General features: G+C 41.6%; 1 protein-coding gene and 1 long non-coding RNA gene across 5 annotated transcripts in view; both read right to left on the bottom strand.

Moving 5' to 3' along the window:
* BAZ1A (bromodomain adjacent to zinc finger domain 1A) overlaps positions 1-25,472 on the bottom strand; it is a 66,384-nt gene extending 40,912 nt beyond the window's left edge. For 3 of the 4 annotated variants that reach the window (XM_027637770.1, XM_027637771.1, XM_027637772.1), the window contains exons 1-3: positions 24,497-24,874; positions 17,511-17,789; positions 4,202-4,345 (exon numbers count right to left, since the gene is read on the bottom strand). In XM_027637770.1, the coding sequence (XP_027493571.1) occupies positions 4,202-4,345; positions 17,511-17,789; positions 24,497-24,609 (536 nt within the window). In that variant the 5' untranslated portion in view covers positions 24,610-24,874. Of the gene's footprint in view, positions 1-4,201; positions 4,346-17,510; positions 17,790-24,496; positions 24,875-25,348 lie in introns of those variants that run through there. The other variant, XM_027637769.1, reaches the window with a different exon arrangement.
* Positions 18,761-20,014, bottom strand: LOC113944535. Its single transcript, XR_003526721.1, has 2 exons — positions 19,535-20,014; positions 18,761-19,029 (listed from the first exon to the last, which is right to left on the bottom strand). It is a non-coding gene; the product is annotated as an uncharacterized LOC113944535 (long non-coding RNA).
* Positions 25,473-27,598: the final 2,126 nt, after the last annotated feature.

The following is a 27,598-nucleotide window of genomic DNA, read 5'->3' as shown; positions in this document are numbered from 1 at the left end:
GGGTTAGACCCATTTCACAGCACAGAGCCCTCACGGTAAATCTTCACAGCACAGCTCTGACAGACAACCAGATCCAGAGGAAAAAAATAGAGTATTTTGTAATTTAGTAGGTAAAAACTGGAACTGACTCACTCATATTACACTAGTTTCTAATGCACTCAAGTAAATGTGGTTAGTACCTGTGGCAATGTCCTGCATTTTTGGTTTATATTGAACCACTGACAGGTAAGAATCTCATCAGGCCTTCAATTACTTTGGCATGGTGACCACATGATCTGGACACAGATTTCTTCTTACAGTACTGCTATGCTATATTCTGACAACGTGGCATTAAGGTAGCTTTACCAAGAAACTTCTGAGACCTTAGAATCACAGAATTGTTAAGGCTGGAAAAGACCTCTTAGATTGAGCCCAACTATTACCCTGGCACCACCATGTTCACCACTAAACTATATCCCCAACTGCCACATCCACATGCCTTCTGAACATTTCCAGAGATGGCAATTTCACCACTGCCCTGGGCAGTGTGTTCCAACGTTTGACAACCCTTGGTGAAGAAATTTTTCCTAATATCCAACCTAAACCTCCCCTGGTGTAACTTGAGGCCATTTCCTCTCATCCTGTCACTTATTAATTGGGGGAAGAGACTAACACTCGCCTTGGAACAACCTCATTTCAGGTAGTTGTAGAGAGAGGTAAAGTCCCCCTTGAGTCTCCTTTTCTCCAAGCTAAACAACCCCAGCTCCTTCAACCTTGTCCTTCTCAAGTACCTTGCCCAGGGCACAACTGCCTATACTGTGTGGTCTGAGTCTTGCTGGAGCTACCTATACCTTATGGTATTAAGGGAAGTAGAAAAATTGCACAGAAAAATACTTAGAGTTAGAAGATCAGGAAGGCATCTAAAATGAATGCTGTCCCACTTTTCCAAAAAGAGGCAGTGACTTTTCTCCTTCTCTCTGACTAAGTCTGGGAACAGAAAAGGCTCCTTCGAACAATGCTAGCTAAATAACACAATCATTTTATGGTCTCCTTATGCTCCAGGGCAAGCCTTACACAGAGGTAACCTGTCAGTATATTGATCCTGATAGCAAAGCTGACCTCAGCACACCTTTGAAGGTTGCCACTGATAAGCAACTCCTACTGACCAGTAACAACCGCCCATTTGGAATTGCAAATATTTTCTGTAATCTGACTAAAACTTCGACAACAAAACAGAGCAATCTGAAGACCGTTAACAACACATTAGTTATACTGCTCTAGGTACAGGACTACAGCACTTCGCAACAAAATCCTGACTTTGAACCTCTGATGAAGATTTTAAGCTGCCTTTAATCCAGTACTTTGGTCTTTCCTTGCAATATAAAGTGGACTAAGACCTACCATCATTATTATTTGATTCAAGGGATGGAGGGATGAGAGAGGAAGAATGGAAAGACTTAAAGACAAAGAAAGATTTTTTGTACTGAAGATATTGTATAGCTTTAGTGACAAGCTATGCCCACACTTTTTGACATATCCAGTACATAATTTCTTCTCCAAATAAAGTCAGAAAACTAGGCTGAAGATGGTAAGAAGCCTGGATAGTAAGGTTCCACTGACATAATTTTCAAAAACTTTGTTACCTCTTATATCTCAAAATTTGCAGAAACCGTTTAACCCTTCCCCAAAATTGTTCTTCATTTCAAATTGAACAAACACCCAAATTTACTCCTATGAACCAGCAAACCAGAAGATTTTTTTTCCATAGCATTTCTGATGATTGTTGATGATTCACCTTACTCAGAGGCCCTGGCAGAAGGAATCCCATGAATTATTAAGTTGCAGCTGAATTGTACACCTTTGTCAGTAAAAGCCCCTCTACCTCCAGTCTGCTGCCAAGTGCTAAAAGCAAACACAAGAGTTCAACCTTACCCCTAAAAGTCTAGCAGTTCAAGGTATGAACACTGCTTTCTATGTGACCACTATCCTATGGTACCAGAAGGTCCCAGGGCACGGTATAAGCGGTTTAAGAACTCAGAAGACTGCTACCTTTTGCTTCATAATCCAGGCCTTGGAAGGCAGCCTATTTTTCTGCAGGACTGAAGGAGTGAGCACATCCTGGCCTCTTTCTCCCTGTACCATCCTAACTTTTACTGGAGAATACAATAAAAATGGTCAGCAGGAACACTTGTACAGACTGCATTGCTATTTCTGCTTCACACAGACAGGAGTAGGGTCACAGAAAGGCTGGGATCTCTAATGACATCTATTTTCAGTTAAGATTCTCTAGCCTTACAGATTCTTTGGGAAAAATATTTGCAGATGGCCCATCAATCTGTGCTGTGCTCCCCTCCCCCTTTTTCACAAACACCCCAAGCATCTGCTGTACCATTGTTTGCCTGCACACAAGTCTTCGGGTTTTGAGACCCAGTCTTTGTGCAAAGCTGCAGTGCTGTTAAAGGCAGAACTATCATTCTGCACGTATCAACTGTGGTTGATATTTACTATTGGTTGGATATATACTACTGGTATATATACTATTGGTCTCAACGTGACTAACATCCATACTCTCCCAAAGAAAAGTCTCTCCATAAACAGCAAAATACAGTCCCTGAAAGATTAGGGCTGCAAAATGATGTCATGCAGTTCAGCAGGATTTCTTATTTTTATGAGTAATGGTATAAAGAATCTTAAATGCCATACAAAAATTGACAACAATGCTTTACTTTCAGATGGGTTTTGCAGGTACAGCAAACAATACTTTTCAAGTTTGCATATACCCAGAATACATCTAGAGAACAACTGATGTGTTATTACACTCTCTCATTTGTTATAAACACTCACTTAAAACTTCAAATAAGTATTTTAAAGCCATAAGAGGGTTGCAATTTAAACTTGTAGCACAAATATTAGGTATGTCACAGAACAGTGCTTCAAAAGTTAGTATATTCTCTCAAGATTTCCTTTTCTCTCCCATCTCTGCACTGTCAAAATAACTGATCAGCTGGGGAGAACCACAGACTGCCTGGGAGTGCAAGACTTAGTCTTACTGCCAGCTCTGCATGCATGGAAGTGACAGCACTACAACGGGATCAATCCTACAGTCACCACTGTGCACATTTGCATAATTCAAAGAATAACCTCCTTTCAAATGCCATATGCCTTTTGGAACACTGAAAATGCATTTATTTTCTAAAATATGTAGGACATCTTCATGCACAACTTGGACACTGCCTTCAAGAGACAGCGGAAAAATTTCAAAATTATTTACCCCATGTTATTTTCTTAGCCAACTGAGGAGCTCCGTCCTAGTTATTTAAGGCATGTCAGGACATGACTTCATCATGCAGCAATCAATGAGATTAATTTATGTATCAATGTGACATCAAAGTCAATAACAGTTCATGCAAAGCCTGTTGTTGCTAGATGCTAGATACTAGATTGGGGCCCAATTCAAACCCTCTTCTTTCATCATCGTGATGATAAAAGAAAATCTTCTCATAATGCTAGGATAAGATGCACAGAGAGGCTCAATTGCTGATCAGTAAAGGGATACTCCAAACTAAACACCACAGTTATAGCCAAGAAGCTCTCATATTCAATGTTATTAAGCGATTCCAGCCTATAGAAAATTCCCGAAGACAAGACATACATTGTTTCACTGCACCTAAAATCATAATCAAATCCATTAAATACAATGCTATATATTTATATGGACACATGCACAATGAAGAAAGCTTTGTATGTTTTTGGTTTCTTGGACACAAACACGTGAAGTCTCTGGGAAGACTTTTCAGAGAGTTTTAGTCCTTCTCTTATGAGGCAATCTCAACTCTGAGCCCCATAATGGAAGTGAAATAATACCCAACTGCAGAAATGCAGAATGTGACTCCATTTTCCAAGCTAGAGTAGCACAGGTTCTGCATCACAAAGAACTACTGACAGGCACACACAGCTCTTCCACCATCTCTCAGCAAAAACACTGCCACTGCAAACAGATTAACTATGATTATTCTGTAGGTACTCCATTTCTCACAATGCAAAGTTTTCTGGTGGATTAGCATAACTGGCACCTGTGAATGTTCAGCTTGTCACCTTCAGCTGTCTGAACACTCGCAACCCATACAGATCAAGTAATTTGTTTCAGTCAGACTCTGCCACATCTGCTTTAGTCTCATTTCCACCCAATCGGAACAATTTATACTGTAAAAGTATCACGTACCCATTTTGCGCAGAGCTATTGTGCGTTTCTGAGTCATCACTGTCGCTGATGACAATTGTGTCTCCATCAGCACTGCTGGTGTGGCCATTTGCCATTCCATTGTGATGGGCTGGAGGTATGACTTCCAAAATCTTACACTGCAACCTGAAATAGAACACAGATATTTATTAATGTCAAAGTCTTTCACTAGTGCAAGGAGTCTAAAGTTGTAGATGTTATTTTAAGAATACATATATACCTGAACATTCCATTGTCTACTAAATAAGTAAATAACTAAGAGCCTTGCACTGAAAAACTAGGTAAAATATTAATTTCATTAGTACCATCTAATAAATGAATAAACTCATCTGCTTACACAGCTATCAGCTTTGCTACTCAGGGCAACAAATCGGGTTACTTGTGGTTGTAATTGTTTTTTTTTTCAGTTCTCATTTAAGTAAACTAGAAAGTTAACTCAATGTGTTACTTAAAAACTAGACAACAAAAGTTCTACATCTATTTTGACAGTAGTCTAAGAAAAAGATTTTCAGATCCCAAAGTATTTTTTCTTGTAAGACATCATCTTCTACTGCTGTCGATGACCTAAATAAACAAGGCTGAAATGATCATTATGCATCTAATCTTAATAATGGCCCATTTATCTGCTGACACATATTAAGGCTCCATCTGGCATGCACACAATTGACAAAACAAGTCTATTCCTTTGCCATCCTGAATGCTAGTCATAAAAGGCAGAATTAACTACATATCAAAAAGTATAATTAATCAACACTTCATGATGGGTAACTACATTATAGCTGGTACTTAAACACTAACCTTTCTAGAATTCACCCCTTTCTAGAATTCCATGGTTTATATTTTTTAGCTTAAAATCCGAAAGCTTTGTCTGATTCATTAAAATTAACTACTGTAGTCAATGGACATTGTCACATGCTACCACTAAAAGCTCAAAGCAGGGGAAGAAAGAACACATAATAATTCTCTTCTCTGGGCACCAAACACTCCCAATTGAAATTAATAAAATGTAGAATACATGAAGTACTGGGCTTGAATTACTGTGGTGTCACACTTCAGTTAAAAACAAACAAACCCCAACAAATCCACGACAGACAAATTCTAAGTGCTCTTCTATATGAACTCAACACTGGCAAAAAGGAAGCAATGTCAAAATATTTCTTGAACATGTCTTTCTGCAAGCAGACAGTACTATCCAAAACCTGTACACAGAAGGAGAAAAGTTGAAAACATTAAAATATCCTAGGTAGTATTCACTTGTGAATTTATCAAGGATCAGTAATATAGTTAGAGTCTGTAGCTGCTCCCTCTAACAAGACGAGAGCTCCAGGATGCTCCAGCAGGTTATTTAAAAAAATATGATAATAATTTAAAAAAACCCCAAACCAACAAAAATATTAACATCCTTGTCTACTCCTAAAGACAACAATATGACCAATGCTTAAATTATCCATAGGGACACCAGAGTTGCTTGCACAGAGCAGAGAGGCAGCTTGAGCCCACTTGGACTCGCTGGCCACAGGAATGCTGCCATTCCAATGCATCCTGCCTCATTTCCAAAGCTGGTTGGTCTGGGGCTGGAAGACATGTTTTCCCAGCCAGTGGAGCCCAACCTTATTAACTGTGAAAATCTAAATAGGCTCTGTGTAAGGAACCAAGAGCACCCAAATATAATGGAGACAGAACCTGGTGGCTGTTCATAAAGTAAGTCCAAGTCCAGGAAGGCTTAATAAGGTCTGGCCCAGCACCAGACTCGGTCTGAGTCCTACGAGAAAAGTCTATCATTAGTAACTTGGTTTTCCACTATCTGGAACATCACAGCTTCCCCTTCGTACTAAGTAATATGGAGCTGACTGCATAGCAGAATGTATATTATTGGGCTGGTTTTTTAAAATCCGACAAAGATCACCTGCTAAAATAAAGACTTCTTAGTAGAAATACTTCTGTTTCAGATTATAACCAATTCAAATTAAAACGCACACTTAATCTCTAATGGAAAAGCCAAGGTACCGCGGCCCGCACGCTGCTCATCCCCCGCACGCCGCTGGAGGGAGCGCGCACTCGCCGCCCAGGGACAAAGAGGCTTCAGCGAACACACCACCCCCAGTCCATCCTCCCGGACAAAAAGACTTGAATATTGGAGTCACCGAGTAGCTCTCCAACACTTAATTTACCTGCTTATCCATCAGGCTGCCCTGTAATTTACAGGGTATCACATCTCCTTCTCTAAGGATGGAAATTATATATTCTATACGCTTGATTCGGTAAGCAGCAAAAGCCCCAATACAGCTTACAGCTGCCTTTTTTTTTCCCCCTCTCTTTATTTTTAAACAGAGAGAATGACTAACAGATTAAGCTATCCCAGAAAGGAAGTGATACTCAGTCTTCTATGCCATTCAAATCATTGCCAGAAACCTCTGGGGAACGAATCAAATTAATGACACACATTACCTGGCTCAATAAAAGCACAATCCAATGCAACTTAATGCTTACTGATAGACAGGAGATGAAAGAAACTGATGCAACCGTTCCTTCTGGCATTAAAGAAATAATCTACAAATGATTTTCTAAGCCTTGCTACAGTCATGTCATGGCTAGTAACACCCAATTCTGGAGACTAAGAGAGGTAAAGACACTGCTTCTAGTGCAAATGGTCTGCTCTTTTCAATAATCTAATAATTCCCTGAGTTCACTAATTACAACTCTTATTAAAAAAGATACTTTAAAATCATTACAGAACTTAGGTCAAAGTCAAACCATGCTCACTCACTATTTCCCATAAAATAAGAATTAGGGGCAACTCCATCTAAAAAACCAGCAACGTTAAAGTACATAAACATGTACCCCAAATATCCCCCTCAGTCAGGAACCACTTTCTTCAAATTACAATAAAGATTGTGAAAAAGCTTACAGTCATACTAAGTGAATCCCAGAAGTGTTCAGAGAAAGATCCAATATAGAGCCATCTCCACCACAGCCCCAGCAACTCTAGCTCAGACATTGACACCTATACTCAAAACATTTTGCTTACCTCTTTCTGCACTACAGGCTGTTATCAGCAGCGGGGCACGCGTCCTCTGGTCTGTCCCAAGGATGGCCTTTAAGCTTACAGCTCTATTCTTTGTTAAGCTCAGTAACTAAGCTCTTTGAGGTCTCTTACATTACAGGAAGGGCTCCAATAAGTGCTTGGCCTTATGATTAAATCTGTGGGGGTTTTTGTTTTTGTTTGTTTTGGGTTTTTTTAAAGAAAGAAAAGAACAACATAGGAGCCCAAATTTTTTTCAACACAAAGCCAGAGGTGGTATCACTGATGTAATTTTTTTTTTTTAATATCAGTTTATCTTCTCTCTCAAATAAAAAAGAAACCTGAGAACTCCCATCAATTTCCATGAATTTTGTGTAGGGCTGGTCAGCTGCACAGATGAAAGAACATAAGTCACTCCAGCAGTCTAAGGGCAAGAGACAAGAGACTGTGGCAGCTTAGCGCAATTAGCACAAAACTTTAAGGTCTGACCAAACCTTATCACTCCCAGAATGGTCAGGAAGAGGCAGGCTGAAGGTGTACAAAAACAAACTGCACCTGTCACCTCAGGCTGCTGCTCTACAAGATGCAGAAATCACTTAACAGTTCCCACCAAAGGGGGAAATCTTCCCTTGCCATTCCTTCTTCCAGCCACATAGCTAGCATGATGCTTGCTTTTTGTAGCTCTGGCACTCAGTATAATTTACTGATTGACATTAAATTGAATTCAACTACCTGACAAAAAAAACCTAAACAAAAGAAGATATAAAAAAACCCAAAACAACCAAACAAAAATCCATAACCCAATGTGAAGAGCTGATAAGCTTGTGTCATATCAGCTACTTCAAGCAGCTCACTACTTGAACGAGGATCTGATGAAACTAGAGCATGTGCAAGAGGCAAATAATGACCATGGAAAAAAGAGGAGGAGGAAGGAGATCTGTCCATCCACTTGAAAAGTGTGGGAAGAGAGGTTGCCACAGAAGACTGAGGCAGAAAAGTTTGAGTACCTCAGCGTTCTCATCCATTTTTACCAGTTTTTCAGCACAGTTTATGAGGGGTTTACACCTTCTTTGACCTTCCTTTTCTGGTTAAACACACCTGTAGAAGCCCACACCTTCCTTTTCTGGTTAACACACCTGTAGAAGCCCTTCTTTTTATTCTTTGCAACCCTTGCCAGGTTCCATTCCAGCTTTGCCTTGCCCTTCCCTCACCCCATCCCTACACAACCAAATTTCATCTTTATACTCTTCCCAGGTCACCTCTCCTATCTTCAACTGTCTACGCATTTGCTTCTTTCCCTTTAGTTTGATGAGCAGTTCCCTACTCAGCCATGCCAGTCTCTTGCCTTCCTTGCCTGATTTCTTGTTCCTGCAGATGGCTAGCTCTTGTGCTCGATGGAAGAATTCCTTCAAGATCTGCCAGCTCTGTTCCACTCTCTTGTCTTGGAGGGCAGTCTCCCAGGGGATCCCACTGACTAACCCCCTGAAGAGCTGGCAGTTTGCTTTCCTAAAGTTCAGGGGCCTAATTTTACTCCTTACCTCACCCACATTCCTCAGGTCTACAAACTCCACCAATGCATGATCAGTGCAGCCCAGGCTGCCTCCAATCTTGATGTCCTCAATTAGCTCTCTTATGTTGATGACTGTCAGATCCAGTATTGCATTGCCTCAGTTAAGGCTGTCTACTACCTGAAGTTAAGAAGCTATCCTCCATGCATTCCAGGAGTCTCCTGGATTGCCTACAGCTTGCTGTACTACTTTTCCACCACATGTTGGGGTGGTTGAAGATCCCCGGTAGGACAAGATCCTGCAAGTGCAATGCCTCCCGTAGCTGCAACAAGAAGGCTTCATCAGTAGGCTCCCCTTCATCAGGGGCCTGTAGTAGACACCAACCACTCAATTCCCTTTGTTGCCCCGGTCTCTGATTCTTACCCACTGGCTTTTGATCTGCTCAGGGCTGTTCTTCAAACATAGCTTTTCACACTCAATCCACCTCTTGATGTAGAAGGCAACCTCAGCCTCTCCTTCCTCCCTGTCTCTTCTGAACGCCCTGTAGCCACCAAAAGCCGCATTCCAGTCATGGGATTTGTCCCACTAAGTTTCAGTAATGGCAACAAGGTTGTAGCTTTCCAGCAGTACAGTGCGCCTTCCAACTCCTCCTCTTTGTTGTCCATGCTGCATACTTTGGCATAAAGGCACATCAGCAGGGCTGTCAGCCATGTCACCTTCCTGGAGGATCACCCTTAATTCCTTTGAGATAATTCTCTGGTGTTTCCCTGTTGGCTTCTAATACCTTAGCAGTCCCTGGCTTGTGTCCGGTAAGACTGTGTTCCAGTGTGGCTCACACATTCCAGTGTCAGCAGAGTGTAGATGCACTTCAGCTGGGCTACTGATTTCACTCCCAACACCAGCATGTAGCCCACAGGTTCATCTCTAGACAGCCTGGTCTTATCCCCCCCCTTAAAATCTAGTTTAAAGCCTTCTCAATCAGCCCCACCAACTCATGGGCTAGAATCCTCTTTCCCCTTTTGGACAGGTAAACCCCATCTGTCTCCAGCAGGTCTGGTGCTGCATAAACCACCCCACGATCAAAAATGCCAAAATTCCCCCGACGGCACCAGCCTGTAAGCCACAAGTTGATCAGGTGCATTGTTCTGTTCCTTTCAGCATTATTCCCTGTTACCAAAAGGACTGAGGAAAACACCTCCTGTCTCTTCAACCAGTCAACCCCAGTGCTCTGAAGTCCTTTTTGATTGCCCTAGGACTTCTCATCAACCTCATCACTGCCGACCTGGACAACAAGAAGTGGTAATAATCCAGGGAGTCTCCTGATGACATCTGTTACCCAGGCCCCAGGGAGGCAGCAGACTTCCCTGTGGGATGGGTCTGGTAGGCATACAAGACCCTCAGTTCCCCTCAGAAGAGAGTCACGTACAACAATAACCCTTCCTTCTTTCTTAAGACTCAAAGCTGGGATCCGTCTGGTTGACTAACTTTTTCCAGGCAAGCCCCTTCATCTCCATAATCTGCCTGCTCCTTGAGAGCCTCATACCTACTCTGTAAGGGCACTTGGGAAGGCAAGGGAGGCTGGGAGGGGATTCTCCTATCTCCCCAAACAGGGACTTATTTCCATTCACCCTTATCTTTGATGTCCCCTCCTTCTGTGTAATGGTGAGAGGGCTGGGGTTCCTCGAAGCTTGCTGAGCTTCCACCCACTGTGTTTCTCTCAGAAATGTACTGGTGTAACTCCACCAATCTATTTCTGTCTCATACTCCCTGATACTCCTCAGCCTCTCCACTTCCTCTGAAAGAGGAGAGTAATCCAAGAAAAGGGTAAGTACAACTTACTTGCCAAATTCTCTTTCATTCAGCTCAGCAACTCAAAGACATGTACACAAGCTATTATTATGAGCTGCAGGAAAAGCAGGTATCTCCATCTACCACTACTGGAGCAGCAGAAGAACACAATTTAAAGAGGAGGAAGACAAGCTACACTCCTCTACATAACAGCCCAAAACCAGCCATCACTTGCTATCACAAGATATCAAGTGAAAACTTCAGCCCTGCAATTACTGGCTCACTTTCACTTCTCAGAAAAGTTCTTCCCAAATGCCGAGTAGGCCTTTACATCCAACCAACACTAGCATTAGAAGCTGTGAGAAGTGGTCTCTTCTCACAGCTCATCGAGTGTTCTGCACACCAGCTTTTGATATACCTAGTGTTCATTACCCTGATAGAAGTAACAGTCTGGCACTCTGTTATGTCCCCAAATCAAGTCAAAAAAACAAGATACCCTAAAGGCCCAGATAAGTTATGAATGTGCCTCTGTATGCTTTACAATAAGCAGACAAGAAACATCTCTTGGATGCAGACAGCTGTGGGCAGTGGGGGAATATTGCAATGCTTTGAGGTCAAGTTTTAAAATAAAAAACACAATGATCAGTGAGTCAGAAGCAAAAGAAAATTCACTTATTAAGACACACAAATGAATGTGAAGTTTGTCAAATGCCAAAATTAAAAAAGTACACCTTTTCTAATAGTATGTAAAGTTAGTTGAATACAGACAAGCCCAATAGAGTAATACAAAGAAGCTATAGTAACAAGTACCAAAAAGTACCAAAAAGCTATAGCCTCATTCTGTTTTGTCAGCTTTTAGTTGGTTTTTAAGAAGTAAATGTCAGATAAGTGCAGTAACTCATATCCTTGTCCTAACAGTTCTCATATGCTTGCAAGTAATTAGAGAGATAAAAGTGAGACAAGATCTGAGGGAATAAGTGATATCTTTTTTACTAAGCTAAATGGTACAGTTTAATGCACACATAAAACAAAAGCACAACAAAGAGACAGGTTTTACGTACAACGGCTTCCTCAGCTGTTGCTTTCGAGTTTTAGTAACTTAATTTGTCTGCCAAGTTATAGGTAAGACTGTATGCTTCAAAGAAACTAACAGGAAGCATGGTTTTGCTTAGGACAAGAGAGTCCTATTACAGACTAGCTGCATCAGCTGTCTCCTGTGGAATTAGGACAGTACTGCACCAGTATATGCATCATTTTGACTGCCCAGACTTTAGTTCTTATCATTGTACAGATTAAAACCAAATAAATTGTTAAAAGAAACAAACCAGAACCTGTACCTTTAAATTTATAGTTATAAAAGTAGAGAGTGTGCACAGAAATGACAGTTAACAGAGACTGGCAGTGCCAATCATTGTAACAGCTGTTCAACAATCTATAAGAAAGGAGTTGCGGGTTCTTTTGCACATATTATCATCTCATAGCTTCCACTAGTCAAATACAAATATATTTATTAGTCAACAAAACAAATATATTTATATCATAAAGGACTTAAGGGCAGTGGAAAGTGAATTCCTTAAGCATGATTTTGCACGCTAAGAGTTCACTGATCCTTAAACAGCTGTGCTGGGAGAACACAAACTGTACTCACTCTATGAATAGGTAAGTTGCTCTCCAAAATTGTCAGAGATGCTGTTTCACAGGCACCACACTGTTTCTGCTACTGGAATTCAAATTCACCTCTCAAATAAAGTAGGAAACTTTCTTTTGATGCAGGAACTTATGCTTAAGCCTTACCACTAGAAAAACACACTACAATTAATAACTTAAGTTTACTGTAACTCATTAGAGTCTAAACATAGAAGACCCTTTGTCACTTACTACCTAGTGATCTTATATTAACTGATCTTAATGCTCAAAAGACAACTACATATATATGAGAGTAATGCCTTGTTGCCAGTTTGAATAAAAAAGTCGGAAAATTATCTATAACCTTATCTCTTACAAGGATTATCTTCTACCATCTTAAATTCCCTATCAGCTATATATACATATATATATATATAAATATATATATATATATCAGTCATGACCAGCAACATGCTTCCTGTGCCCCAGTTAAGACTTACAGAGATGAAAACAGTATGCAAATCTTTTAATTGGCCTAATGCAGTCGTTAATCCACTATGAACAGTCCTAAAGCACTGGGATACCAGCCAAACAATTGATGAGTTAAAAAAAGAAGTTTAACTTGCAGGCAAGGTTCTCTGTGATTATCTGTTTCCTGCAGCTTGGCAATGGTCAACATCAGATCAGTCAAAGCAGAGAAAGGATGTTAACCTATAATAAGTGTACAATCAGATGCAGCAATCTTCCTAACAGGGAGCTTTGTCTACTACTTCTGCAAGTAGGTTCATTTTTAAAAGCATTCTGGTGTTGCTTGCTCACAGACACTAGGCAAGTATTCTTCTGCAGTGGTGTCATCTAGTGGTCAAATTCAATGAAAAAAATATTTCTTTTTGTATCTGACATGTTCTGTATGAAATCTGTATGATTTCTTCCTTCTCATACACTGACCTTTAAGCAACCTATTTCAGTCTCTAAGTGGTTGACTTTTTAGTTAAGTGCCATACTGACTGATGGGCAACAATTGGTTGTGCCCCAACCTCTAGGGGAAAGGGAAGACATCATCACATAAGTTATTTTTAAGAGTGGGAAAGAGGAAACTGAAGAGCTAGCAGAGTTGTCCAACATAAAACCTCAGATCTCCTCACTGCTCAAGTCAGACCGAAAGTTTATAGTTTAATTAACTAATTATCACACTGCTCACTTTTATATCCTAATAAAGATGGCCATTATTTCTTGTGATAGCACCCAGACTCAGAACACTGATGTTAAATCACAATTGGTTGTTCATACATGCTTTAAATCTAGTTTTTCCTCCAAGAAATTAAAATAATTATAAAAACCAAAAAGCACGCTGCTGACCTTGAGAAGAAAAGAACAGGTCCTACTGCTGAGTGAGTTAGCCTGTTGAAGATTTTGTCTGGTGTGTCTGAGGCATTAGCTGAGGTTATTATTCCAGGTGGGCCTTCGATACCACCTAGTTCCAGCTTTCAGGTAACTGACTTCAGATGTCAAGATGTTGAAAATCAATTTAACAAGTTTTGTGTACCAATAACAAACACAGTACTAAGTCAGCAACAAATGGACAGTTTACTGCAAGAGATGCCATTCCTTGTGAAAAATCAAAAGACCAACACGTACATGGGTCTTAAACTTACAGTTCTGAAGCACAAACATAGGAAGCAATTCCAATATGATCAACATTTTTCAACTCTGCTTCGATAAAGTATGAACTAAAATATTAGCTGCTTATTTTAGATATTAATTATTAAATATTGCTCTAAATTACAAAATATTGCTCTAATTTTCCACTCCAACAAAATCTCAAATAATTTCCATGCCTTTTTCAATAAATTACTTTCCATAAACCGCAATTTGACATTCTAAATAACAATATTTACAGTGTCAACTGCTTTCAATTATTTAGCAACTCAAACTTAATTTGAGACTAATTTTTCTACATATATTCTATGATGTTTCTGATTGATGTTTCAAACAGTAATTTTGTCTGTTGTGAAGGTAGAACTAGGAAAACATTGTCACACAACTCCTGCAGTTCTTTAACTGGAAATCCAAGCACTTCATGTTTTAAAGCATAACACAGCTGCCACTTTGAAGAAAAGTCAGAGCCAGTTTGGCCAGAAAGGCTGGACACATACAGAGCAAGAAAGCTGGCCATTTTCATCAATATATCACCTCAAAAGGTTAAAGAGCAAGCAGAATTATCTCCTTGCTGCTTCTAACAGGTTACCAAATTGCACGCATCATTTCCAGAGACTGCCTGAACAAGCCACATCATAGGACTGGGGGGCTTTCTCTGCAATTTATTTCTGGTTGATAAGGGCTGTTGAAGATACCACATGTACCAAAACAACAGGAAGTGAGAGTATCTCCCAAACTCTCCTGAGTTCCTCCTACCAGACCTCAGTAACAAGGCAGAAGCAGCCAAATTCAAAACTAAGCAGCACAACAAAACACTAGAAACCAGAAGAGCTGAAAGACCAGATAATGTAATGGGGCATCAGACACGACCATAACCAGAACACAGGGGTCTGATACAACTGAATAAAACAACCTCCACTTACACTTTGAATGAAACACTTGCCCTCTCCTCTTTCTCTTTCCAGATCACCTGTTGTTGCTCACAGTACTCTAGACTACTTCACATGCCCAACATAAAAACATTTATATTAAGCCAAAATGCTAACCCTTCTAGTGTTTGGGTTCCCTCCCATTTCTTTCTTCAAAATCTAGGAAGCTGCATCAAAGCAATCTATACTACAAGAATATGATGCATGCAAAGTTAAGAGTTAAAAAATATCAATACTTAAATTGCTTGAACAGCCGCTGGTTACACACGCTTTACGTTGTAGGCTTTGCATTAAATGACGCACAGAGCTCAGGAAGCAAATGATCCTGACATGAGGCATGCAGAAAACTTCATACATAAAAGCAGTGGAAGAGTTTACACCACCACAAAACAACTGGGTTTTCATGATCTGCCAAATTCTGTTGGTCTCATAGGATGCTATGACACTATAGATGGACTGTGATAATTTTTGCTAGAGGGAAAAAAAAAAAAATCACAAAAGCATAGCTGCACATGACAAACACATGCAAACAGGCCTGCTGAAAAGCCATGTTATGTACAAGTAACATGAGCTGGTACACTTAATCCCCAACACAGTACCTCAAAGTACAGGTCAAAGTCAACTGTTAATTGAGGAGATGAAAAACTATGCCTCACCTCCTCCCACTTTATAACCTTTAATTATGTATCTCTAAGCATAAAAATACCTCCCCTCCACATTATCATGCTATCTACAGTGTTTCCTAGATTTAGTATTAAAGGTCTGAAACAGGTCTTTGCTACACATTTATCTAGAATATCAGTGGCATACAATCAGCTAAGGCAAGTTTTTCATTCTTCATTTTATCAGGCACCAATTTATACTTACATAGTTAAAAATATACAATCTCTAGCAGGCTAATTTTTTATTGAAATAAATTTTATTTGAAAATTCTATCTTTTGTATGGCATCCAGTCCACCCCAAAGGCTTAAGAAATTTAGCTTATATACTATTAATATATTGATGAGTGAAAGTGGAACATAAATACAAAATTGTTAGATATGTAGCTCAACATGACTTTGAGTAACCAAGAAGATTGAATTGAACATTGGTAAAAAAAAATGATAGCACTATCTTAATGAGAGAATCATATCACAACTTTATCTGAACAGCTTTAAAAAGCTACAATGCATACATGTAAATATTTCAGCAAATAGTTTAGAATAGAGATAGAAGAGCTATTCTTGGGGGGGAAAGTTCTAGAAGAACAAACAATTTTTTGCTATTAGTTTGGAAACTAACAGTATCTTTAAAGATAGGAAACTAAAGCATTTCATGGAGCAAATGAAAACCAACACCTGAACACCTAATAGTTCATAATATTCATGTTTCTACATTAAAAACAAACAAACAAACAAAAAACCCAAACCTAAACCAAAAAACAACCAACACCTTATTCGCTAAGCAAAATGACTGTAATACTTGTGGTAACCTCAGTCTAGTCATTTGACAGGTATAAAGATGAGAAAGACAGAAAGAAACTTTGGATGTAGGTTTTCCATACAGAAAGCAGCAACTCTACTGAAGTTGTTCTTGTCCTGGCTTTGCAGACTGGGACTTCACTGATTGAAAGGAATAGAGCAGGGAAGAGATGGAAAGCCTTCCTACTAAGCAATGACCTTATGTACATACCTATACAAATTTCCTTACAATTTGTCTTCTGCAGTGCATCAACAGATTTTTCTTGCTGGTATAGTACAAAATTTGCCATAAATAATATCTGGATCAGCCACTACAAAAACTCACACAGAATAATTGTTCTCCAGCGACCATTTTGAACCAGCTCACTCCTATCAGCCAATAAACACCAGATTATATGCTAAACATCAGGCTATCCACAGAAGTCTCTTCTACTCTGAAATGTAAGCTGTCACCTTCCTCCTGAAAAAAATCAAAATGACCCTAACAAACCATTAAACCCACCAGCAACAGCTGAACACGCAAAGGCTTTAGCGCCCATTCTGCAGGTATTTCCAGGTTGAACATGTTTAAGTTTTTCCCATTTTAAATCTCAGTTAGGTGAAACTGTAAACTCATTTAGACAAAGCTGTAAACTCTTTTACATGGACCTTTTCTAGACCTCTCCCAGAAGCTGCTTTAAAGAAAAACTCAAGCTTATTTACTACAGAGCATATGCACCAACGATATGAGAAAGAAAGCACCTGAAGGTCAAAATTCTTCTAAGTTTTTAATCAGTCTAAGATAACACTAAGAACACTTGCAATATATACACCAGTATAACAGTAAGTATTTTTGCTATTCTCTGAAAAGTAAAAATCCAACTTTTATCAATTATTTTAAGCTTTCAATAGTTTGGCCATTCATTCCAAATGATTCATCAAAACTTTCATGTAATTTTTAATTCCTACCTTCCCTTAGTTTCTCATTAAATGTCATTCTACAAACAGTCCACCTTTCTTGCACCAAAGAACTGACATTCCTTTGCAAATCCACCAACAGACCAAAAAACATGCAGTGTCAAGATCTGCGAGCGCTGCCCTCTCTCCACAACTGCTTCAAAGCTAAGGACAGAGATATCAAGCACAGCAACACAATACTGCTCTTAATCAAGTAACAGTATCACTCACCTAAGTATCACACCTCCCTCTTGGTATATTTAATGGAGTTTATTATCCTTGGTTTTGGTTTAAAAAAGCACACACAAAACCCACCCACACTAAGCAGAAAGAAATAAGTACTTATTTTTCAATATACTTACCTTGCGCCATTATTTCTAACTACTTCCACTGTTTCATCAACAAAATAGCGATCCTTGACGTAAGCAAAGATTTCATCACAGATCTCATGAAGTCGAGTGCGATGGGTGAGGGTGGCCAAATACAGAACTGGAATGACAAGTGCCTCTGGAAAACTTTGAAGGTTATGCCTGGCTTTCCTCTCTGATTCCAGTGCTTCCTGATATGTGAGTCCTGGTTTACCTGTGACAGCACAGCTCCACACAAGGCTGTTGCAGAGAATAGTGCGTTCAAAAAAATCACTGAAAAGAAAGAAAGGCAGGAGGGGGAAGAAAGAAAGAAAGAAAACAGTTGAGTTCTGACTAACATTTTCAACTTGCTAACAGTTAATACAGCAACAAATTGCAAGTATCTTTTAAAAGTCTGAAATGCAAAACCATTTGGACAAGTTGCAGAAAATTAAGGGTTATCTGCCACTTTTCAGCCATGGCAAATTGCTATTATAAAACCAAAGTCTCCTCTCACTACAGACTGTAGTAACAGCATCAAGATCTAGAAATGCTGCAAACAAATATTCATGTATAAGAAGCCTTATGCATAATTATAATAATAATCACACTGAGTTTAATAGGTGTCATATCATACTCACATCCCCCTCCATTTCCATAAATATTTGCAAGAGGAGCGTCTAAAACTGTACAAACATGAAATAACTTTAAGATCACAGAAACATGTTGCAACTTGAGTAAGTTTCAGATTTGAGTGCCTTAACTCACAAATGGAAAGATGGGAAAGGTAAAAAATTAATGTCAAGTAGTTCTCTAAATAGTTTTTATTCCTTCAGTGTTTGTATAGCTCTTAGAAAAAGTACTGAACTATTTTTTCCTACAGATTCTTCTCCCTTGTTCCAGTAGTAAACATTGATTCTCATCCTTCCATATATTTCCAACTGATGCTAAAATTACATTGTTGTTATGGCTTGCTTGCTAGCTGTTATATTGGAATCAAGAAAGAAGAGTTTTCATTAGTTAATATTTGTCCTTTTTTGACAGGTATCAGAAAAACAGCGGTTTGTTAAAACACTTTCTAGATGAAGACAATGAGGTAGCTATTCACAAAACCACGTTAAAACATATGACATACTACTGATCAGTGATTGGACAGCAGAGCAGTCTTTCAATATGCCCCACTTCAGACAATGCTTCTATTTGCCTTACTTTACAAATCTTAATGGACTAGTACTGATAAGTACGCAACACACAAAACGACAAACTCAGGTTTTCAAATAATTTTTAATAATGGATTTAGAGAGTTGGACAGTCCACACTGAGTTTTTTCCTGCAAACTCAAGCTGGCAAACGTTCATCAGTGACACTGATGCAGATGACAGTGTTCACTGCAGATGGACAGATGAACCATAACATTTTGTAAATGAAAATGGAAATTCCAAATTGAGGACAATGAAGGGTCTTGGCTCACATAATCCTTTCTGTATGAGCACAGGATTCCTCTGAGTGAGATATGCTTTAGGAATAACATCAGCTGCAAGGAGGGGAAAAGGACAGAAGAGGAAGAGATATATTATCTGAATAATATTTAATAGCTACAAAAATTCAGACTTTTATATCACCTGCATCTACTTAATATATCTGACAGTAATGGATAATCTGGGCTTCCTTACTCTAAACAAGAAAAGGAGAAGAACAAAGCAGGGAGAATAAGATAAATTATTCTTCAGTATATGAAGAACAGATGGCTGTCAGTCATTCATTGTGCATCTTTATTGTGTATTATCTTATAGTTACTAAAACATTTTAAAGAACGGGTTAGACAAAAATCTGTTTTGTGGGTTTGCTTTGGGGTTCTTTGTGAGGTGATCTAATGCATAAAACATGATCTCTTCAGGTCTCTTCCTGCCCTACATTTCAATACTTCTGTATTAGACTGAAAATAATTTTTACGGATGGATATTCAATGGATAAAGTATCAGTTACACAAATCACCATGCAGTTGTATGTATCTACATATATTTTTGTGTCTCACTTACCAAAGAGGTTCTTGATTATTATCTTTAGCCAGGAAAGAGAAAAACGCCCTAAAGAGAAACTATAAAATGTGCCAGAATATAATTTTCAAAAATTATGAAAGTAAAGGTTAAAAAAAAAAGGCAGAGAGAGAGATCAAAGAAGGAGGGAGAGACAGAGGTTGACACTGACAGTGTCCCTTTAAGAGCTGCTGTTATTCTTTGTGAGGGGACATCAGGCAGTCATGCTATTTAAAGCAACAGCACTGAACTTATGGGAGAGAAAAACCGAAAAAAACCCAAACAAACAAAACAAACAAAAAACTCCCCAACACCAAACCCCTCTCTAAAAATTTTTAATTCATGATTAGTACAAGCAAAATGCTAAGATTACTTTAACTGAAACATATTTGAAGAAAACATGTTCTATTTGCATGCAAGAGTAATTTGTGTATCTAGTTTCATTCTCCTTCATTTCCTCTTTTGTTCTGTGTGGATATTTCCCCTGTGAATTTACAGGGAAGAAAAGAAATAGCGTGAGAAGAAATTATATTTGATTTTGAAAGTATTATTTATCTTTAGCTATCATTACCTATAGCACATCAAAATTAACTTGGTTTGAGAGAGAGAAGAAAACAAAATCCCAATAGTATAGATGTTACTGGTAGTACCCTTTCTGTCCCTGTCTCTCTCTAGTGCATGTCAGTTATCACAAAATGATTGACAAAGAGCAGATATAACAGCTACCAAACCAAGAGAATGCTAGCAGTAGCAGTGATACCTTTTCTCTTTACTTCAAGAGTAATAATGCTGTTGATCATATTCTGCATTCAACTTAAATTCACAACAGCAAGAGCATCTGCTGCTACATCACATCTGAAGCCTTACTTACATCTTCGTCTAGGGTATTATGGTCCTTGGGGCTTCCTTGCTGGTTCAAGATCTCTGTGACTCTTGACAACATGGAACAAGAAGTTCATAAAAAACATATCCACAAAGTTCACTTGCATCTGCCTGCAAGGAGTCAAATGTGACTGTGACCACCTTGGTGATATCCACATGAGCTCAACTACTCAAGGAGCACAGACTAAAAGCTAAGTTGTCTTTCTAGTAGTAATTAATGCTGACTTCTCAGACAGATGTCTCTTTTCACTTACATTAGTTAGTTTGTCATGCAATGTAAGGCAAACTGTAAAATTATCAGCAAATCACTGAGTAGTAGCTTAACACTGCTACTCAGTAGGTATTTGATTGGAGGCAGTTAATTAACAGAAGCTAGAAATAAATTACCTGCAATGTCTGTGCTGACTGCACTTGCAATGGATACAAAAATCCAGCCTAGAAATTACAGATGTCTTTTGTTTGAACTAACCAAGTATTCCCATTAGGTCCAAGATTTACTGTACTTTTAGTGTGCTTCAAGAACACTTGTTTCAAACCACTTACTTTCATTCATTTTCTTAGCATATACTAAGAACAACTCATTTAGGGTATCATAGGAGGGTAATAGCAGAAGACCAACTTTGCCATTCTGGACCAGTGTTTTCTTACACTCTTCATCTCCAGAAGTAGTCAAGAATACATATTACAAACAACGCACAAAATAAACAAGCAAAAAACCATGATAAATACATTTATTCCTTAATATTTACGGGTCATTTATGCATTAAGGAATATATTTAAAGTTATGAGTTTCTCCTCAAGAAAACAAAAAATCCACCTAATTTAACTAATGACTTCAGCCTTTTAAACAGACCTCTTTTGACTGTAACCAAGAACTCCACAGGCCAATCTGTAAAGAAGTTTCAGTAAGTTTTGAAGATGCAAAACTGCTCTTCCTCTCCCTCCCATGTTCTAGAATGAGGAACATTCCTACCACTGTATCTATACTACTCATCATTTTCTTTTTCAAACTGTCTTACAAGCAAGACTTCCTATGCCTCTATATCCACACATCTTTGTCAGCTATTAACTTTCACAGAGAAGGTGTCAAAGGCTGGTGGTAACATCCCACTGGTTTAATGTGTTTCTCATGCATCCCATATATCTCATGCAGCACCGTACTTGCTTTTCCTATTATGGCTCCAGACACTCATTGCTGGTCTGTCCCTCTGACCAGAATACAACATCAGTTGCCTCAGTTCCCGTTACTCATGATAAATACAACTGAACACTGCCCCTTCACTGCCCTCCTGCTTAGAAAGGGTTACAAAAATACGCAATTGTCTTTCAGATTAAAAAGGAAATACATTCTTAACGGGAAAGTCACTTTGCAAAATACTAGTCTTGCCAAATTCTTCTCACGTTAGCATAATCATTTCTTATATAGAGAAGAGTAATACTAATGTATGATTTCTATTCATCTCTACTGAAGTTGACACGGGCATGAAAGCAACTTTTCAACAGTAAGTTTGTATTCTGTTGAAAACCCCCAAACAACCCAACAAAAAAACAAGAAAACAATTTGACTCTTAACTGTTTGTGCTAATTAAAAGCATTCATACAGTTGATCAAAGGGGTGAATTCAGGTTACCACATGTATCTATACCACCCACCTGATCTAGTCAGACTGTAATTTTTAAATTTTCCTCTCAAAAAGTAGATTCAGAGAAGCCCAATTTAGACAATGGTTTTCTTTCATGAAACAGCTAATACAATTTTTAAGAAGTGGATTCTCCCTATCCTTATTAATCTAATTGCCCTTGCTTAGGCAAAGAAATAGGAAATGCAATTTTCAGAAGACATTAGCTATGAGCTATCTGCAACCAGCAGAGATGAAGATTAGCATCTTTAAAACTTTCTGAAACATGACCCTATGTTCTCCAGCAGATTATGCCACAAACAACTAACATGAACCTAAACTTTCTGCCCATCTGCGCTGGAACACTTTGCTAAGTAAAAAACACCACACTTTGCAATCCAAAGCACCAATTTTACCCAACCTAATAAAAAAGCCATAAAAGAATTAAAAGGAAAAAAAAAAAATCAAGAAACATACCACCAAACCGCCCCCCCCCACCACCCCACCCCACATACACAAAACACAAGCACAGCAGTTTTCTGTAGTTTTCCCAAATACTATATTCAAAGGCTTGACCTCTGAGCTAACCACCTACTGATATTTCTAGAGATCGCCTGTGTGACCATGTCTAAATTTACCCCTTAACTCATGAACTTTGGTTAAATAACGAATTTGGTCTTTCATACTTCTTAGTGACAACACCTCTGTAGTATAAATAAGCCTGTCAGAGTACTTAAAATACCAAACCGTTTAAGAACAGAAAAACATTTTAAAAGGATACTTCCAATGTTGACATTTTAGTCCAACTACATATACGTGAAACATATTTCAGCACAGTGTCAAACAACACATGAGAGTCACCTAATTATGTGATAATAGTAATTGTAACCAGAAAAACAGCTTTCAAAATATCAGAAGCTGGGGGAGGGGAACTTAATTCCTATAGAAACAGGAGCCTGTCAGCTCCTATAATGCCGTATAACGAAAGTACTCCTTACAAAACTCCCAACAGCATATTCGACATCCCTCTTCTCCCTTAGAGTATATAGGCCAGGAAACAGTAAGGCATCACCCTTCAAAGTTACCTAATCCAGCTTCGTTAAAATTTTATTAAGCAAAGTGTATTTGAGTAAGAAAAACAAGTCTAAACATGAAAAAGATTTAGGTGTGCTTTAATTTCATAAGCTGCAAATGAAAAGCATTTCAGATTTAATCTCTAGTCTGCACATCTTAAAAAAAAACCAGAGTTTGGATGCGGGGGCCTTTTTGTAGGTGGGGATGGTGCTGCATGATACCGGAGGTGAAAACATGTAATTTATCGGCTTTGAAAAACGTGTCTCTAAATACTTTCGGTCCATTGTTCTTACAAGCGGTGAAGTGAGCGGCAGCAAGTTCGGGACTACCCGTGCCATCCGCCTTCAACCGTTAACGGGAATTTCACCATTTCCACTGGGCTTTTTTCACACGGAGGAAAAAAAAAAAAAAAAAAAGGAGGGGCGAAAAAAAAAAAAAAGAAGGGACGGGAAGAGCGATAAAAGCCTCGCTAGAAAGAGAGCTCCTAAAGGGACAGGTGTGCCCGCTTTAGGCCGGGTTTAACTCCCGGCGGTGCCACTCGTCCGCCCGACCAGGGCGGAGGGCTCCGGCTGCGGGACCCCCGGACAGGTGCAGCGACCCCGCGCCCGGGCCGCGCTCCCCGCCGGCCGGGCCCGCCGGCCATTTCCAACCGCGTCAGCCGGCGGCTACCCGCGGAGGCGGGGCGAGCGCGGCCCTAAGCTGCGCGGCGGGGCCGACAGCAAGGGGTTAAGCGCAGCGGGAGCCGGCCGGGAAGCCCAGCGGGCCGGGCAGCCGGCGCCCCCCGCCCGGCCGTCACCACAACAATAGGGCGACCGGCACATGCCAGGTGGGCGGGCGGCCCCGTTGCGCCGCCTGGACGCGGGCCCGGCGCGGCCCCTTCCGCGGGGCGGCCTAGAGCCGTCCGTCGCCGACACGCGGCTGCTGGCGGGGGCGGACGGGAGGGAGAGCCCAGGCCCGGCAGACGCTCGGTACCGCCCGCCGCCTCCCACACGCGCAACTTTCACTTCCCCGGCGGGGGCTAGGGCGACACCGAGGAAGGAGCGGCAGGAGGGGAGGGAAGGAGCCGGCTGCCTTCCTTCCCCGTGGGGGAAGGGGGCTACGCGGTACCCCCGCCGAGAGGGGACAGGGATTCCCCCTACCCCGGGCGAGAGATCCGCCCTCTCTTCCCCACCCGCCTCGGGAGGGCACAGGCTCGGCGCCAGCCGCGGTCCCCCTCACACCCCCCGGCAGGGCTCCCCGCGGCGTTCCGGGGAATCCCCTTCCCTCTCTCCCCGCCTGCCCAGGTGTCAGAGTCGATGGGGGCTCGAACTGCTCCCTGCCCGCCGCCACAGCGCGGGGGGTGCGCAGGACGGACGCAGCGACGCGGACACCGACACGGGGCTGTCGCTTACTCGTAGTTCCTGAAGATCTCGTTAGTGACCCTGCAGTAGAAAACGCGCTCGTCCGGCCGGAGGTCCGCGGGGGGCTTCACCCTCACGAAGGGCTTTCGGTGCAGCAGCGGCATCGCCCCGCTCCCGGCTCTCTTCCTGCCCCAGGATCAGCTTCCGTGGATCGGGGGGGAAATAAAGAAAAGAAAAAACAAAACACAGAGCGGGAGAGTAAGCGAGGCAACGGCGCCCGCCGGCCCGGGGAGGAGGGAGAGGGCCCGGCGTGTCCCTCCTCCCGGGGGAGCCGGGTCAGGAGGGAACCGGAGCGGCGGCGGCGGCGGAGCCTTTTGTGTGCCCGACACGCCGTTGCCTGCCTGGGACTGCGCGCGGACCAACGGCGGCACCTTCCTCCGCCTCCGCCCGCCTCACAATGGGGCCATGACGCCGAGCGGCGGGCGGAGGCGGCAACCCCCGCCCCAGCCGCGCAACGTGCTCGGCTCGGGGATACCCCGGCCGCGCTTTGTCTGCCGCGGCTCCCCTGCCCCCGGGTCACCTCCTTCCCCCCGCCTCTGACCCACACACGCCGGGCCGGACACCAACTTCCACTCCCCCGCCGCCTCCGCCTCCTCCTCCTCGCAAAGCAAACACCCAGGAGGGGCAGCGCCGACCACTTATCTCCCTCCTTCCTTTCCTGCCGGGTCGCTGCCTGACGGGGGTCCTCGCCCTTCCCGCCCCGCGCCTCGCCCCGACCCGGCCCGGCCCGGCCCAGCGGCCGCCGAGCTCCGCCGCCGCAGGACAGCGCGGCCGCGGCGCGGGGGCAGCCCGGCCTCCGGCCTGTCCAGCGGGGGCTGCGCGGCTCCCTCGCCTCCTGCCCACCTGGTGCGGCCGTAGACTGCGCTCGCTGCTCGGCCGGTGCGGAACGCGGTCCCCTTCGTCGCGTTTCTCCCCTTTCCTCAGCCCCCCCTTCGGGTCCCGGGAAGTTTTTGATCTACTTCTTCAAGCCCTCAATCAGGAAGAGCTGCGGGGAGGAGCCTTCCCCTGCTCTCCCCTACATCTTTATTGGCCGCTCGGTGCCTTCCAGCGTGTGTCACACAGGAAGACAGTGAGCTACATTATTAATTAATGGCTGAGAGGGCGCATCCTCCATTTTTGAATTATCAGCCGGAGACCTCCGGTGCGGGGGGTGGGCCCAGCCCGGCTGCCCGCGGGGGGGAATGCGGCTCGTTGCGCGCGGCGCTGCCAGGCCGGGCCGGGCACAAGGACGGCGATCCCGGCTCGGCGGTCACGGCTCAGTGGGGCGGCCGAGCCTGCGGCGCTGCCACCGGCGTTCCCAGCCAGCGCCGAGGAGCCGCCGAGCAGCTGTGAGACCACCAGCCCCGGGGAGACCGCCCGCCTCTCGGCCCCGGGGCGATCCCTCCCTGCCCTCGGTACCTGCCCTGCGAGCAGTGGTCCCGGCGCGTCTCCTGCAGGGAGTGTCGGCGTTTGACAGGGCAACGCCGGGGACATGCCTCTCGCGCTTACAGCCCCCGAACCACAGTGCTGTCAGCGCGTACGGGGGTATTTTGCAGAAAGTGAGATTGTGTGTAATTAAGATGAGCGCAAGGGTTGTATGTGGGCCCCTTAGCATTGCTTCATTTTTTTCCAGTTCACCGAAAATGTCACTAAATGGTTTTACTAGTGTATTCATTTTTCACCTCTTTCATTTTTTTTAACACTAATGCATTTACAGTGGCACTGGTAATTAAAACTGGAGTATTAATTTAATTGTGTTCTTAAGAGTGCTAGCTAGCTTGAAGACATAATAACTGCAGAGTCCACATCCATTCTAGTTCATCATCACAAAATCCAGTGCTTATATGAAAAATCTACAGAATAACTGTAGAAAGTCTATAGAACTATTGAGGTGAATAATATCCGAAGATTGATATTTAAATAATTTAACAACTTAAAATGCCATTCCTGCAAATAAAGATCCCATTTTGTTTCCTCCACCTATACATGGTTTCTTTTCTTCTACAAGTAAAGGTGACGATAGACTAAAACCTAGAAAAACGTTTACATACAATCCATTAATTACTTTGTTTAAAAAGTGATCAGTTTTTAATTAAAAGCACTGAGAAATGTTAATGTTCGCTTCCTCTAGTTAAGTTTACAAAGCCTGAACTACAAAACAGGTTAACTCCTGAGTTCTACCAGTTTGTTTTCATTTACCAGCTGGCTTCACTTTCAGTTTTTAATTTCTTTCTAGCAAAGGGCAAAACACTACTTGAATTAATGCACTTGTATCTAACATCTGGTAATTTTTAGTCCAGTTTGCATCAAAACAGTACAGTATGCCATGGTTACGTCATTTAGTGTTGCCAGCTCTTATGATTACGGTGATATTTTGCAACACTTAGCTTTGGTTTAAGCTCTAGCTCTTCAGCAGATGTGATTAAATTGGAACCTCAGGTCTCATTAAAAATAATTACATTCCTAAATCTTAAGTTTGAGAAAAATGCTGGAATACACAAAGCTAAAAGGCTTAAAAATTAGAGGAGAAAGAAAAGCTTTGAGTTTCAAATTTTTGTAAATCTCATTATTTTTAAGCCAGTATCATGATGTTTGGGAACTTGGCTGCTTTTTTTCATGCTCGTATTGTCAGCACAGCATTATTTTAGCACTAGTTGGTATCCATGAAAAATGCATGAGTTGATAGAACTGTGACATCAAAAGCAAATTCCCTTTTCCTCTTTTGCTCTCTCTTGCCCTCTTTCTCTTCTCACCTTTTCCTCCTCCTCTTGTTCTTCCCCCCTCATTATTCCCTCGGTGATTTTCCAGTGAACAGATCCTCACTGAGTAATAGGGACGCACTGTGTTTTCATGTTCTTAGGACACAGAGGAGCAGTTCATTTAGTTTTCACCTTTGTTCTTTAAAATCCACAAGTCCAGGCTCTGATTCTGCTCCCAATAAGGTCAGCAGGACCTAGAACAAGTTTTTATGACACCAGCTAATATCTACTAAGTGGGTATTGAGAAATCAATGTAAATGAATTCTGAGACATCAGAAAACTCTTACTTTCCTTCCATGAGAATATTTATTGTATTTTAACACTGTGTTTAAATTTTGCAATAATTTGGGACTTT

Source organism: Corapipo altera, unplaced genomic scaffold, assembly GCF_003945725.1.
Source record: "Corapipo altera isolate COAL_440 unplaced genomic scaffold, ASM394572v1 23, whole genome shotgun sequence".
Lineage (NCBI taxonomy): Eukaryota > Metazoa > Chordata > Aves > Passeriformes > Pipridae > Corapipo > Corapipo altera.
This window is presented reverse-complemented; position numbering and strand designations above follow the sequence as displayed.